The sequence below is a fragment of the Otolemur garnettii genome, unplaced genomic scaffold (assembly GCF_000181295.1).
Source record: "Otolemur garnettii isolate 467f Iridium unplaced genomic scaffold, OtoGar3 scaffold00051, whole genome shotgun sequence".
NCBI classification, from domain to species: domain Eukaryota; kingdom Metazoa; phylum Chordata; class Mammalia; order Primates; family Galagidae; genus Otolemur; species Otolemur garnettii.
Window position 1 is genome coordinate 9,094,326 of NW_003852446.1, and position 14,998 is coordinate 9,109,323.

The following is a 14,998-nucleotide window of genomic DNA, read 5'->3' on the forward strand; positions in this document are numbered from 1 at the left end:
GGTGCCTGTAGTCCCAGCTACTTGGGAGGCTGAGGCAAGAGAATCGCTTAAGCCCAAGAGTTTGAGGTTGCTATGAGCTGTGACACCACAGCACCATACCGAGGGTGACAAAGTGAGACTCTGTCTCAAATAAATAAATAAAGTTCTTCCCTTCATTAGGGACAAGCAATAATCATAGCTCACCTCCATATGTTCTGGGAAAAACCAAGGGCACTTCTTTTTCCGACATGAACGTGAAATGAAAGACATTGGTGGTTGTATGCTCTTTTTTCTGAAGAGAGGCCACTTCACTGTGTACTCTGACTTGAATGTAATTGTTCTGAGTAAAGCAAACCTAATAGATTATAGACACTATAGTTAGTCAATTGTAGACTATATTAGAGGAAAAAAGGCAATCATAAAAGAAACAGTGTCTTTAAGATATAGAAACTTCTCTTTGAAGTCAAAATGGCAACAAAATTGAATTTAATCTTTCATCACACACCTACCTGTGAAGAAAGAAAGAGCAATGAGCCAATTTCAACAGGTTTCTGAAACATGATGTCATCCACTGCCACCACAAATGGTCGCGAACCACTATTGGGGAAAATTTCAAAATTTAGATGATCTAAATTTTTTCCCTAACGACCAGCTGAAGCAAAATAAAAATGAACAAAAATAAACTCTGAGAAGGGGGAAATGATTATAGCAGTAAGGAATGGTAAGAGACACCACTATGATCAGAACAGAACAAAAACTAGTATATATATTTCCCTACACTACCACTGTATTTTCTCAGTAGTTCTTTAATGTGCTAACTTAGAAAAAGCATCAGACTTCTAAAATGAAGACCAAACCCAGCTGGTATCAATGTAGTATATATTTAAAAATAACATATTCCCAAACACATACAGGCTGATTCAAAATGCTTCATTTCAGTGGAGTAGTATGGTATAAAGTGCTTCTCAAAAGTTAAGAATGCCTTAAATCTAACTCACCCAAAGCTACACGCAGTAGCCCAAGCAAGTTCATATGCTTTCCTCATAAGGAAACCACCAAAGATGCGATTGAAAATGTTCCGCTCCTACAGGATGTAAAATAAATCATTAATCAATACAAACTTATGGCCACTCTCATATACGGAACAAAGGAATTAGCAATGTTCTGTAACAAAAGTCATTTCAAGGGTATGTCAAATCTTGGACAAATATTATGAATGCACGCTATCCTATTCAGAAAATTTCTCACTGAATTATAATACCTGAGGGTGGCAAATTTCCAAGCTCTTCAGTTTTGAATTCTCCATCCACACTGCATTAGGGGGCAAAATTCGACTCTGAAAACTTATAGTCCTGTACAAATGGAGATTTATGAGACCCTGTTAATGCCATGGTTTCACTCCTGAAAAGTAAAAACATTTGCAAATAACACCCAAAACACGCAGGCAGATGTGGCTCTGGAGAAGGCCAAGGTCTAAATGCTTTCCCAACTTGGGAAAGCATCCCAAGCATCACCATCCTAACTTACTTTGGATCTAGTGTACTAAGAAACATCTCATGTATAGTGGTCCTCTCCTCCGCGCTGGGAGCCATTTTCAGTAATGATGTGGAACTGAGGGCAATTCTTCTCCCCTTGTTCACTGGAACATGGGAGAATAAGGAGCAATGATTAGGAAATCACATTATACACAAGTGACCCTGACCTGGGGTGCCTTGGATCCTACAAAGGTAGTATTTCAAGATTTCAAATACCACCAAAAATTTTATAAATATCCAAGAGAAGGCTACAATAGGCCTTTCAGATGAAAATTATATCAGCTCAGTAAGAGACCACTTATTATCCTGATCTAGAATCCCGAATGGCAGTGACCCCATTAAGATGCATTTCCCATTTCATTAAAACTGAGGAAACAAATTACTTCACTTAATAAATACTGTCTGATCAATAAAACTGTTTAAAATATGGACTCCAAAGGACAAAAAAAAATTTTAATTTCAATAAAATCTTGGTATGACTAAGACATTAAGTGGTATGAAGAGTCCATATATGATCTTAATTAATCTACTGTGCAGCATAATTAATGTACTTTTCAATTTTCTCTTATTATTATAAACAAATTAATGTACATTCTCCTTGTCTAAAGAGCTCTTCTTCCTCTGGGCTTTCAAGGATGAGTGGATTTACAAATGCCGGCCTAAAGAGAAGAGAAGACAAGAATACAGTTTAAGTTAAGATGTGCCATTATCTAAAAAGAACTTGAAGATGAACAATTACCTGCTAGTTTTAAAGTCTTCTGCTGTTCATTTTGGGTAAGGCTTACTGCCTGCCTTACACATGAACATGGGAACAATTCGCGTCTTCTGGTTACGGACTTACCTATACACCACAAAGTTCACATTATAAAGAGGATACTGCTGCTTGCCACATGTTTAACCTGCCACATGTTCTAACCATAAAGAAACAGTCAAATTCAGGTTGCAGAACATTCTACAAGACAATTTCCTTGGACTCTTCAAAAATGTCTTAGGCCAGGTGCAGTGGCTCATGACTTTTAATCCTAGCACTCTGGGAAGCTGAGGTAGGAGGATCCTTTACGCTCAGGAGTTTGAGATCACCCTTGGCAAGAGTCAGACCCCACCTCTACTAAAAACAGAAAAACTAGCCAGGCCTTGTGGTGGGTACCTGTAGTCCCAGCTACTTGGGAGGCTGAGGCAAGAAGATCACTTGAGCCCAAGAGCTTGAGGTTGCTATGAGCTATGATGCCAGGGCACTCTACCCTGGCAACAGAATAAGATACTGTTTCAAAAAAAAATGTTAATGTCTTAAAAGACAGTGAATGTGCATATTTATAGACTCCTAAGTCAAATTTCTACAAACAAGATTTCCCATAGGTTTCTAAACTCCATCTTGTACTAAGGTCAAGCTTGTAACATTCCTTCCCGCCCCGCCCCTATAATGAGATACTTTCATTTTAGATGCCTCTGGTGTAACTTTTGTTAGGAACCAAGAATTCAATTTTTTTTTTGAGACAAGAGCCTCAAGCTGTCACCCTGGGTAGAGTGCCATGGCATCGCAGTTCACAGCAACCTCCAACTCCTGGGCTTAAGCGATTCTCTTACCTCAGCCTCCCAAGTAGCTGGGACTACAGGTGTCCACACAATGCCTGGCTATTTTTTGGTTGTAGTTGTCATTGTTGTTTGGCAGGCCCGGGCTGGATTCGAACCTGCCAGCTCTGGCATATGTGGCTGGCGCCCTAGCCACTTGAGGTACAGGCACCGAGCCCAAGAATTCAATTTAACATAAAAAGAATAAAGTCGGCTCAGCGCCTATAGCTCAACCAGCTAAGGCGCCAGCCACGTACACCTAAGGTGGCGGGTTCTAATCCCCAGCCCGGACCCGCCAAACAACAATGATGGCTGCAACCAAAAAATAGCCGGGCGTTGTGGCGGGCGCCTGTAGTCCCAGCTACTTGGGAGGCGGAGGCAGGAGACTCGCTTGAGCCCAGGAGTTGGAGGTTGCTGTGAGCGTGATGCCATGGCACTCTACCCAGGAGGACAGCTTGAGGCTCTGTCTCAAAAAAAAAAAAAAAAAAGAATAAAGTCAAATAAGTTAAAGTCTGTATGGTTAAATCTGTCTTGGATGACCATAATAAATCACCATATAAACTAATGGATCTTTTTATTTTTTTAACATACATCCTGGCTCTGTCCACTGAAAAGACCTAGAAACAATGACAAACTTACAACAATACACCATTCCAGTGCCCAGATTTTGGTGTATAAGTATCAGTTCCCAGGGAAAGGAACAGTAAGACTCCTCAGAGTAATGGCAGATTCCAAGCCCAGGGTAGGAAATGTATAAGATAAGTCCAAGTTACATTATGTTGCACCAGAGAGAGAGAAGGTATCAAAGACTAACAGAGATGGGTGGAAATGCCACAGTTGCCAGCTTAGAGGTGTCCCCACTGACAAAAGATGACATCTTGAGCATCAGGAAGAATAATGACTATAATTTACTGAAATACATTTAATATACACGTTCTTGGTGCCATGACTCAGATATAAACATGAAACACATTAAAATCAATCATCTATTCATGTCATTGGTAGCTAGTGAACCAACTCGTTATTCTGAAAACATCTAAATAGGCCAAGCATGGTGGTTCACACCTATAATGCTAGTACTCTGAGAGGCCGAGGCAGGTGGATTACCTGAGCTCAGGAGTTTGAGACCAGCCTGAGCAAGAGTGAGACCCAATCTCTACTAAAAATAGAAAAACTAGGTGGGTATAGTAGCGGGAGCCTGTAGTCCCAGCTACTCAGGAGACTGAGGCAAGAGGATTGCTTGAGTCCAACGGTTTGAGGTTGCTGCAAGCTGTGACGCCATGGCACTCTACCCAGGGTGATTGAGTGAGATGCTGTCTCAAAAAAAAAAAAAAAAACACATGTAGGAGACTGTACAACTCTGAATATATTAAAAGTTATTATATTGTACACTTTATTGGGTCAATTTTATAGTATGTGAATTATATCTCAATAAAACTGTTAGCAAAAAATAAGACTTAAGAGACATAAAAATCAAATGTAATATGTGGTTCTTATTTGGGGCTTTTTGGTTTATTTGCTTGGTTAGATTTTTGGTTTTATTTTGGGTTTTGTTTTTGTTTTGGGTTTTGTTTTGTTTTTTTGAGACAGAGTCTCACTTTGTCGCACTTGGTAGAGTACTGTGGAGTCATAGCTCACAGCAACCGCACACTCCAGGGCTCAAGCAGTCCTCTTGCCTCAGCCTCCCAAGTAGCTGAGAATACAGGCACCCTCCACAATACCTGGCTAGTTTTAGAGATGGGGTCTCACTCTTGCTCAGGCTCGTCTTAAAACTCCTGAGAGCAGGTATCAACTTTGGCCTCCCAGAATGCTAGGATTACAGGCATAAGCCACTGGGCTCACCCTGGTTAAGTGTTTGTTTTTGAAATGGGGTCTTGCTCTTTTGCCAGAGATGGAGTGCAGTAGTGTCCTCACAACTCACAGCAACTTCAAACTCCTGGGCTCAAGCAATCTTCCCACCTCAGCCTCCTGAGTTGCTGGGGCTACAGGCACCTGTCACTGTACCCAGCTAATTTTTTAATTTTTTGTAGAGGCAGAGTCTCACAATGTTGCTCAGGCTGGTCTTGAATTTCTGGCCTCAAGCAATCCTCCTTCCTCAGCCTCCCAAAGTGGCAGCACTATAGGCCTGAACCACTACATCTGGCCAATGTGTACCTTATTTGGATCCTGACTTAAATCATTCAAAATATATTTGGGGGAAAATCAGACATGAACTGAACACTAGAATATGTTAAGGAATTATTTTTTAGGTATAATAATGGTAATATAGTTATTTAAGAGAGTATCTTCATTTTTAAAAAGATGCCTACGTTAAAGTATTTAAGCATAAAATGTCATTATGTATGGGATTTGCTTTAAGATATTATAAATTTTCTTTCTTTTTCTTTTTTTTTGAGACAGAGTCTCAAGCTATCACCCTGGGTAGAGTGCCTTGGAGTCACAGCTTACAGCAACCTCAAACTCTTGGGCTTAAGCGATTCTCTTGCCTCAGTCTCCCAAGTAGCTGAGACTACAGGCACCCACCACAATGCCCAGCTATTTTATTGTTGTTGTTGTTGCAATTGTCATTGTTTTAGCTGGCCCGGGCCAGTTTGAACCCTCCAGCCTCAGTGTATTGCATGTGGCCAGTGCCATAACCACTGTGTTACAGGTGCCAAGCCAAGATACTATAAATTTTCTTTAAAGAAAAAAAAAAAACAGATGAAACAAAAAAAATGGAAAAAATGTTATTACAATTAAAAATGTTAAGTCCAGGTGACAAGTACATAGACATTATAATCTCTCCAGTATTACGTACCTTTGAAATTCTTCAAAATAATTACAAAAAAACAGCAATTACCCTTTATTTTCAGAATCGCGAGCCACCATTACAAATGTTGCATCCAAAACAGGACAAAATTCATCACCATGCAACTAAAGAACAAGAAAAGAAAATGCCAGATATGAGAAATGCATTCATTCACTGGATAGACCTACTGCAATTCGAACAAGCAGCATGCATGTTTTGAAAAAGTCTGAAATTGGAAAAAGGGGAGAAGTGCACTCATTAACCAACATCTGCTGAAGGCCTACCCTGAGCCAGGCACAGCACTAGGTTCTGGGAATGGCAGGATGACCAAGGAGCCTGTGGTCTAGCCGAGGAGTAAGACACCTCAAAACCCAAACAGTGCACTGTGCAAGATATGCTGGGATGGGCAAGAGTCACAGAGGGCATCATCGCATTTAACTTGCCCATATCCTACAGAACCCAGGCTTCCTTCAGGGTCAGCTGACCTCCCAAGGGCATGTCTACCCAAATGGATCACCTGCTATGCTCATGAACACTAGTATTTTCAGGGAAATGTAACATGCCAACATTACCAGCACATGTTTATGCCTCCTTAGCTGAACACAGGAGCTCTCAGGAAGGGAGAAAATCAGAAATGATTCTATGGATTAAGTAAAACATAGGTTGAATATCTCTAATCCAAAAATCCAAAATATTCCAAAATTTTGTTTGCTTTTTATTTTTTTCAAAATCTGAAAGTTTTTGATTGCCCTTATATTCAAAAATTTTTGGATTAATAACACTGAATCAGGGTGGCACCTATGGCTCAGTGGGTAGGATGTGGGCCCCATATACTAAGGGTGGAGGGTTTGAAGCCAGCCCCGGCCAAACTGCAACAAAAAAACAGCCGGGCATTCTGGTGGGCACCTATAGTCCCAGCTACTTGGGAGACTGAGGCAAGAGAATCGCCTAAGCCCAGGAGTTATAGGTTGCTGTCAGCGGTGATGCCACAGCGCTCTACTGAGGGAGATAAAGTAAGACTCTGTCTCAAAAAAAAAAAAAAAAAGAATGCTTAATCAGTAAACATGATGCAAGTATTCTGAAATCAGGAATACTTCCCATCCCAAGCATTTTGGATAAGAGACACTCAACCTATATTTACCATGCACCCGTGTCTGAACTTTTAAGGTATTTCTTTCTCCCCTAGAAGTTTCTATTTCCAGGAAAGTCATATCATAAAGTAGTGACAGAATTTACAGCCTGAAGGTATATTCAGTTCCCTCCTCAACAGATGATACAAGCCTGATCACTACCTGTTCAGCCCTTACTGCCTTCCCCCTCAACTGTGGAGACAGTCTCATCCATCTCATGCCACTCACCTATTCAAACCTTTCACTAGTTCTACCTTTCTTCCTGTTAGCATGGCATATAAATCCCTCCATGACAGAGCCCAGGATTTCTTTCCAGTTGTCCAGCAAATACTGCCCTCATACCTGCACCTTTTTCTCTAGCCACAGCTAACACACTGGGATATAGCAAGCTGTTGATCACCTCTCATCAGTGCCTTGGCCTGATGCCCTCCTCAGCAGCCTTACTCTTTTTCTTTTCTTTTTTTTTTTGTTTTTTGTTTTTTGCTTTGCAGTTTTGGCCGGGCTGGGTTTGAACCCATCACCCTGGTATAGGGCCAGTGCCCTACTCCTTGAGCCACAGGCGCCGCCTCCAGCAGCCTTACACTTTAAGATTATCCTCCCCTCCCCTGACCTATCCCTATTTCCCAGGCCAAGTTCATCATTCCCTCCTTCATTCAGCTACTTTAATGGAAAAAAAAAATCCTCCCTTAACAATGGTTCTCAATGTATTAATAAGAGAGGTAAATACCACTCCTGTAGGAAGTATGTGCAAAAGTGTAGGGGTGGTTTTGTTTGTCACATGACTTGAGGCACGGGGGTGGGGTGGGGGGGTGGAACCTCACTCTGCAGGGAACAGGCCTGCCAAACAAAGAATTTTCCCACATAAAATATCAGTAGCATCTGTGTTGAGAAATACCATATAATAATATGCTATGTCACAATCATTTATTTATGTGGCTGTCTCTCTGCTGCACCATGAGCTCCCTAAAGACAAAGACCATTTTCTTCACATTTGTATACCAGAACTTAGCATGAAGACTGGCAGACAGCAGACACCTGATCAATGTTTACCAATGAACAAATGAGACAGGTAATTCTTGAGCACTACTAGAATGCAAACTCCAAGAGAACGGAACTTAGTTTTGCTCACTACCATAAGCCTAGCACAAAATAGGTGCTCAATAAATAATTGCTATATGAATGTTAAATGAATGGATGTCAGGAAGTAGGCTAGGTGATTTAAACCCAGGTCCTGTTATTGAGGAGCACAGTCTAGTGGAAGAGAAAAGATATGTTCATATAAAGCTCTGGAGGACAAAGAGTAGTAGGTATGAGGAGAGAGGGTCAGAGACACAATACCAAGGAAGGAATCCCGGGGAAGGAACGGGTACTATAAGCTGGAAGGATCAGGGAAGTGGTCGGGCCAGAATTAACCCTGAAGCACAGGGGGAAGGAATGAAAATGCACTAAGACAGACCCCAAGGAATTTCAGGCAAAGGAAGCATAAGCAATGATATTCACTCCACTACAGGTTGAGTATCCCCCTACACAATGCTTATGATCATTAAGTGTTTTCAGATTTCAGATGTTTTCTTATTTGGGTATATTTCTATTGACTCTTTACCAGTTGAGCATCCTAAATCTGAAAACCCAAAATCCAAAATATTCCAATGAGCATTTCCTCTTCAGCTTCAGGTCAGTGCTCAAAAGGTCTCAGATTTGCCAGGCTCATGCCTCTAATCCCAGCACTGTGGGCAGCTGAGGCAGGAGGATTACTTGAGCTCAGGAGTTGGAGACTTGTCTGAGTGAGAGCGAGACCCTGACTCATGAAAAAAATTGAAAAACCCAGCCAGGTACCATGGCAAGAGCCTATAATCCCAGTGGCTTCAGAGACTGAGGCAGCAGGATGCCCACAGCCTGAGTCTGATGTTGTAGTGAGTTATGACGCCATTGCACTCTGCTCAGGGGCACAGGGTAGAACTCTGTCTTGACAAAAAAAAAAAAAAGTCTCAGATTTTGGAGCACTTCAGATTTTATACTTTCATTACTTATTTTTATTTAAACCAGCTTATTATAATAAATACTTACTAGTGCCAAGCACTAGGAATGCCAGAATAAAAAATTCCCTATTCTGGTGGCTCCACCTACACCGAGGCTGGCAGGTTTGAATCTGGCTTGGGCCAGGTAAAGCAACAATGACAACTGCAACAGAAAAATAGCTGAGCATTGTGGCAGGCACCTGTAGTCCCAGCTACTTGGGAAGCTGACGCAAGAGAATCGCTTAAGGCCAAGAGTTGGAGGTTGCTGTGAGCTGTAATGTCACAGCACTCTACCTAGGGTAACAGCTTGAGACCCTGTCTCAAAACAAAAATTCCCTATTCTTATGATGCTCAGTGTCTAGCTGTGAACTCTAAATGGTAAGTCAATGGGAATATCATTAGAAAGGCAGGTTAGAGCTAGTTTATGGAGCACCTAAAATTAGTCAAACAGTTTAGACTTTAATCCACAGATAACAAATTACCATTTTCCAAGATCAGCATTGGAAAATTTATCTGCTAAAAATATGTAAAACTGGGTGGTGTCTGAGGTCCAATGGGTAGGGCACTGGCCCCATATACCAAGGGTGGTGGGTTTGAACCCAGCCCCAGCCAAACTATAACAAAAAATAGCCAGTTGTGGCAAGTGCCTGTAGTCCCAGCTACTCAGGAGGCTGAGGCAAAAGAATTGCCTAAGCCCAGGAGCTGGAGGTTGCTATGAGCTGTGATCGCACGGAACCCTACCAAGGGTGGTAAAGTGAGACTCTGTCTCTCTCTCTATATATATATATGTAAAATTAACAGAGAGAGGATGAGAGGAAGGATGATTAATTAAAATACAGTTAAGGCACTCAAGAGGCAGCAAGGACTTGAATAAAACATAGAGCCAAGGGGATGGGAACAAAAGGATTCTGATAAGTTGATGTGTGATGAATTTGCAAGACTTGGCAAAAGGCTACATAGGAAAGGGAAAAATTAAAGCTGTCTCAAAGGTTTGAAGTTGAAGGGAAACAGGAGGCTGGCAAAGGGGAGGCTGGAGAAGGATCAGGATCTGATGCATTTAGCTTGGAACGTACTTGAACTTGAAATAGCAGCAGCACATCTAAGTGGAGAAATATAATGAACATCCAGAAAGGTGGGTGTGAAGGTCAAGCCTAGAATAAAGATTTGTAACCAACTCAGTAGTATTAATAAATTAATATTATTGGCAACAGTGGTTACTATGTGAGAAGCACTATACCAGATTCCTCACGTGAGTGGGCTTTCTGCCCCTCATTTCTCCTTATCACAACCAGATAACATAACACTGTTACTATTTTCATATTATACTTGAGAAAACAAGAGGCTCAGAAAAGGTAAGTAGTCACATGGCTTAATAAGCATTAAAGCTGGGATTAGAATCTACCCAAACCAGGGGCAGAGCTCTTATCACTCCCTGTATCACCTGTCAGGGATCGAAAGGATCACTCAAGTCTTGAGTTATTAGTCAAAAGACCAGTGAGAAATGCAAATTTAAAACAAAAGTGTTTACTTGTCTAATATCAATTTTGGCCCTCTCTTTCAGTAATTCCTGTATGTCTTTTTTAATCTATTTACTGACGATTCTCTAGAAAGAAGGTTCTATGCCAGAAACCTGCTGCACATGGTACCAAGTAGGCTAGAAATTAACCAAGCATATTTTTAAAAAGAGTGTGGACAAATCAGATGAGCATCCTAGCAACTGTTTTGTTTTAAAAACTGTATTACTGTCAGTTACATCAACATGAGAGTTCAAAGATTCCATCACTTAAATACAGTATTAAATAAAAAAAAATACTTACCCATTTTGACAAATAATTTCTTACAGAGGCAGCTTCAGACTTTTTCTGAGAGTATGAAATTTCTTTAACCAAAAAGTGAAATGCTTCATAATTCCATAACAGAAAAAAATGCATCTGAATAACATCTGCTGAATACCCTGGCATAATTAAATAAGTTATTCTTAACCTTTTGACTACAAAACATATGTATTCAAAGATGTTCATCTGCTGTGAATGCTGCCTGTTGGCATGTTTCATTTCTGAGTGTTCCACAATCAAAGGGTTAAGTAACTTTTCCACAATGGAATCGTAGCCATACTCTAAACTATTTGATTCTCTGCTGTTATTCTCTTTGAGGTACTTTTTCTTGTCAAATGTCTCCATTTGTAACAGTAGTCTGAGTTTTGCTTATTAGAAGGGCTGTTCCTAACTGCTGCAATAGTCCAAATCAGTTAAGTGTTGAATTTGTGTCCCGCAAAAAGATGTGGAAATCCTAACCCCCATACCTGTGAATATGACTTTATTTGGAAATAGGGTCGTTGCAGACATAATTAGTTAAGATGAGGTCATACTGAAGTAGGGTGGGCCCTTAATCCAATATGATTAGTGTCCTAATGAGAAAAGAAGAAACACAGAGACAGAGACACATGAGAGAACACCATGTAATAACAGAGGCAGAGACTGAATGAAGTGCTGTAGCTGCCAGGCAAGGAGCACCAAGGACTGCAGGCAAACCACCAGAAGTGAAGAAGAGACAAGGACGGGTTCCTCTTACAGCTTTCACAGGGAGCATGGCTCTGCTCACACACCTTCTAGTCTTCAAACTGTGAGATAATAAATTTCTGCTGTTTTAAAGCTATCAGTTTGTGGTACTTTGTGGTACATTGTCCCCTCAGTATTCATGGGTGATTGGTTCCAAGACCTCTCACAAATACTAAATTCCACAGATCTCAAGCCCTTTATTTAAAATGGCATAGTTATTTCCCCATCATCTATATATCCTCCTATATTTCTCAACCTTCCTAATGCTGTGATGTATTTTCATTGTTACAAAGGGATCGCAACACACAGGTTGAGAACCGCTGCTTTAAATCATCTATAGATTACAGTAGAACCTCTGTAAGTTGACCACCCAAGGAACTGTAACAAACTGGTCAATATACCAAGGTGGTCAACATAAGGAACTAGGCCTACTGTACTGATACATACATGTGGTACATGTTCAGTCTCTGAAAATTAGGTCAACTTAAGGAGGTGGTGAGTGAAGGTAGGTGGTCAGCTATGGAGGTTCTACTATATTTAAAATACCTACTGCAATCTAAGTGCTATGTAAATAGCTGTTATACTATATTGTTTTATTTGTATTTTTATTGTTACATTGTTATTTTTATTGGCTTTTTCATAAATATTTTCAATCCATGGTTGGTTGAATCTGCAGATGCAGAACCCATAGATACAGGGGCCAATTGTACCACAGCCTTAAGGAAACTAACAGGGATCAATCCCATTCATGCCTACCATAACTTAGACTTTTGAGAAGTTCTCCTGGGCAGAACTAGAAATAAGCTCCTTAACATGGAGCTGTATGTGATTAGAAAGTAATAATACAAAATGTTAACACAAAATATGTCAGTCTTTGTTCAGGAGGAAGATATTAACAACCCTCCACCTGTGTGACATCAGGTCTCAATTATTTTTCTAGAAGCAGTGAACAATATACCTCCCTATGGATAAGCAGGTAAATAACCTTTTCTTGCACTGAGACTTGTTGGTTACATTTGAACAGTGGACAGTCTTTAAGCACCTATATACCTGGAACATTTGCATCTTCACCTCCATGGATGTCTTCCCAACCCAGCTAACGTGGCCACTGAACTTAATGTCCTGTTCTGGGCTTAAGCTTTTCTTACACAAATCTGTAAAACAGAAAATTAATCAGAGTCCCAATCATACCTCAAATTTTCTGTACTGTGCATGAACAATTTCATTTGAAATTATGGAAAATTCTACTACATTTATTTCTTCAAACTAAAATAACTTTTTGACATGCAAAAGAAATACATATTTTCTTTTAAATGTAGACAATACAAAGAATATTAAAAATAAAACTGAAATCATGCAAAACCCTTCTTCCTAATTATAATAAATACCCTAGTATATAGCACTCTAGACATCTTCATATACCTATATATCTTAAAATTCCCCATAAAAGGAGAGTATTTCCTACAATCTCAATATCTTGTAATTACTAAGAATTCCAAGTAGGCATAGAAAATGATAACACTTACCAATCTTGTCCACCAGGGCTGTTACTATTGATAAAGGAGACATCTCAACTGAATGAATTTTGGTGTGCATGTAACAAATAAGAACTGTAGGAAAAGAGGAAAGAACCAAATAAAGGAAAGCAAAATTATTTCTCAACATTTACAATTCTCTTCCTAAAATCCATAAGAAGTCTTATCTTGTTGTGAAGACTTAACCCCTCATAGTCCACTCACGATCTTACCCTAAGAACACTTATAAAAGTCTGAACATTGGCTATGAAATAAGGGAGAAAGAATTTTGAGACTATTATAAAAAAAGAAGATTTTACCTATTTTTCATTTTAAGATGGAAGAACCTTGAATATGTTTCTAACTTGAGGGGAAAGTGAGGGTGAAAAAAGGCTTAGATATGAGGAAAAAGCATAAGTGCTAACTCAGTTCCCTGAAGAAACAAATGGAAGGAACAGAATCAAATGAGCAGGTGAAAGGGACTGACCAGCAACAGGAGGCAATGAGGAAAAAAGAGGGAAGTGGCAGGGAGTTTATATATGGATATCTAAGTAAACCAAAGTCAAATATATAAATCTAAACATCTGTATATGATCTTTAAAAGGCCAATAAGAATTTTTCCCTGGGTTAACTTAATCTGGAAAAAGAAGTAGCTAATGGCTCAGCACCTGTGGCTCAATGGTTAGGGCGTCAGTCACATGCACAGGGGCTGGTGGGTTCAAACCAGGCCTGGGCCTGCTTAACAACAATGGCAACAAAACAAACAAACAAAAAATAGCCAGGTGTTGGGGTGGACCTCTGTAGTCCCAGCTACTTGGCAGCCTGAGGCAAGAGAATTCCTACTGCTTAAGCCCAAGAGTTGGAGGTTGCTGTGAGCTGTGACACCAGGTCGCTCTACCAAAGGTGATATAGTGAGACTCTGTCTTAAAAAAAAAAGTGGGGGGGGGGCCTCAGTGCCTGTAGCTCAAGTGGCTAAGGCACCAGCCACATATACCAGAGCTGGCAGGTTCAAATCCAGCCCGGGCCTGCCAAACAACAATGACAACTACAACCAAAAAATAGCTGGGCGTTGTGGTGGGCACCTGTAGTCCCAGCTACTTGGGAAGCTGACGCAAGAGAATCGCTTAAGCCCAGGGATTTGGAGGTTGCTGTGAGCTGTGATGCCACAACACTCTACCCAGGGTGACAGCTTGAGGCTCTGTCTCAAAAAAAAGAAAAGAAAAAAGTTGCTAGGTATAAAACTAACAATGGACTTCTGTCTGTATTTTAAAAATTATTAGGCTGGGTGCAGTGACTCACACCCCATAATCCTAGCACCAGAAGGCCAACACAAGAGAATTGCTTGAGTCTAAGAATTTGAGACCAGCCTCAGCAATCCAGCAAGACCTCCATCTCTACAAAAGAAAGAATGAAAAATTAGTTGGTTATGGTAGCATGTGCCTATAGTCCCAGAAAGCTGTGGCAAAAGGATCGCCTGAACCCAGGAGTTTGAGGCTGCAGTGAACTATGATGGCGCCACTGCACTCTCACTCTAGCCTAGGGTAAAGAGATCCTGAATCCAAAAAAAAAAAGTTATCAGAGTCCTTCTTCAGACCCTTTCTCAACAGTTCAGTGCAAAAGTCATCAGATAAGAGTAGGCAAGGTAGCCACAGTAGAGTGCTGAAAATCAAGAAGGGTAGCTTGGCGCCTGTGGCTCAAGCGGCCAAGGCGCCAGCCACATACACCTAAGGTGGCTGGTTCAAATCCAGCCCGGCCACCAAACAACAATGACGGCTACAACCAAAAAATAGCTGGGGATTGTGGCAGGCACCTATGGTCCCAGCTACTTGGGAGGCTGAGGCAGGAGACTCACTTGAGCCCAGGAGTTGGAGGTTGCTGTGAGCTGTGATGCCATGGCACTCTACCCA

The 14,998-nt window shown here is 40.8% G+C and overlaps 1 protein-coding gene across 2 annotated transcripts in view; it reads right to left on the minus strand.

Moving 5' to 3' along the window:
- Positions 1-14,998, minus strand: part of ACOT9 (acyl-CoA thioesterase 9) — a 47,236-nt gene that overhangs the window by 1,712 nt on the left and 30,526 nt on the right. For both annotated transcript variants that reach the window (XM_003791911.3, XM_023514361.1), the window contains 9 exons: positions 13,104-13,187; positions 12,628-12,731; positions 5,923-5,996; positions 2,106-2,173; positions 1,507-1,618; positions 1,241-1,331; positions 978-1,063; positions 489-576; positions 184-334 (listed from right to left, as the gene is read on the minus strand). In XM_003791911.3, coding sequence (XP_003791959.1) covers positions 184-334; positions 489-576; positions 978-1,063; positions 1,241-1,331; positions 1,507-1,618; positions 2,106-2,173; positions 5,923-5,996; positions 12,628-12,731; positions 13,104-13,187 — 858 coding nt within the window. The remainder of the gene's footprint in view (positions 1-183; positions 335-488; positions 577-977; positions 1,064-1,240; positions 1,332-1,506; positions 1,619-2,105; positions 2,174-5,922; positions 5,997-12,627; positions 12,732-13,103; positions 13,188-14,998) is intronic.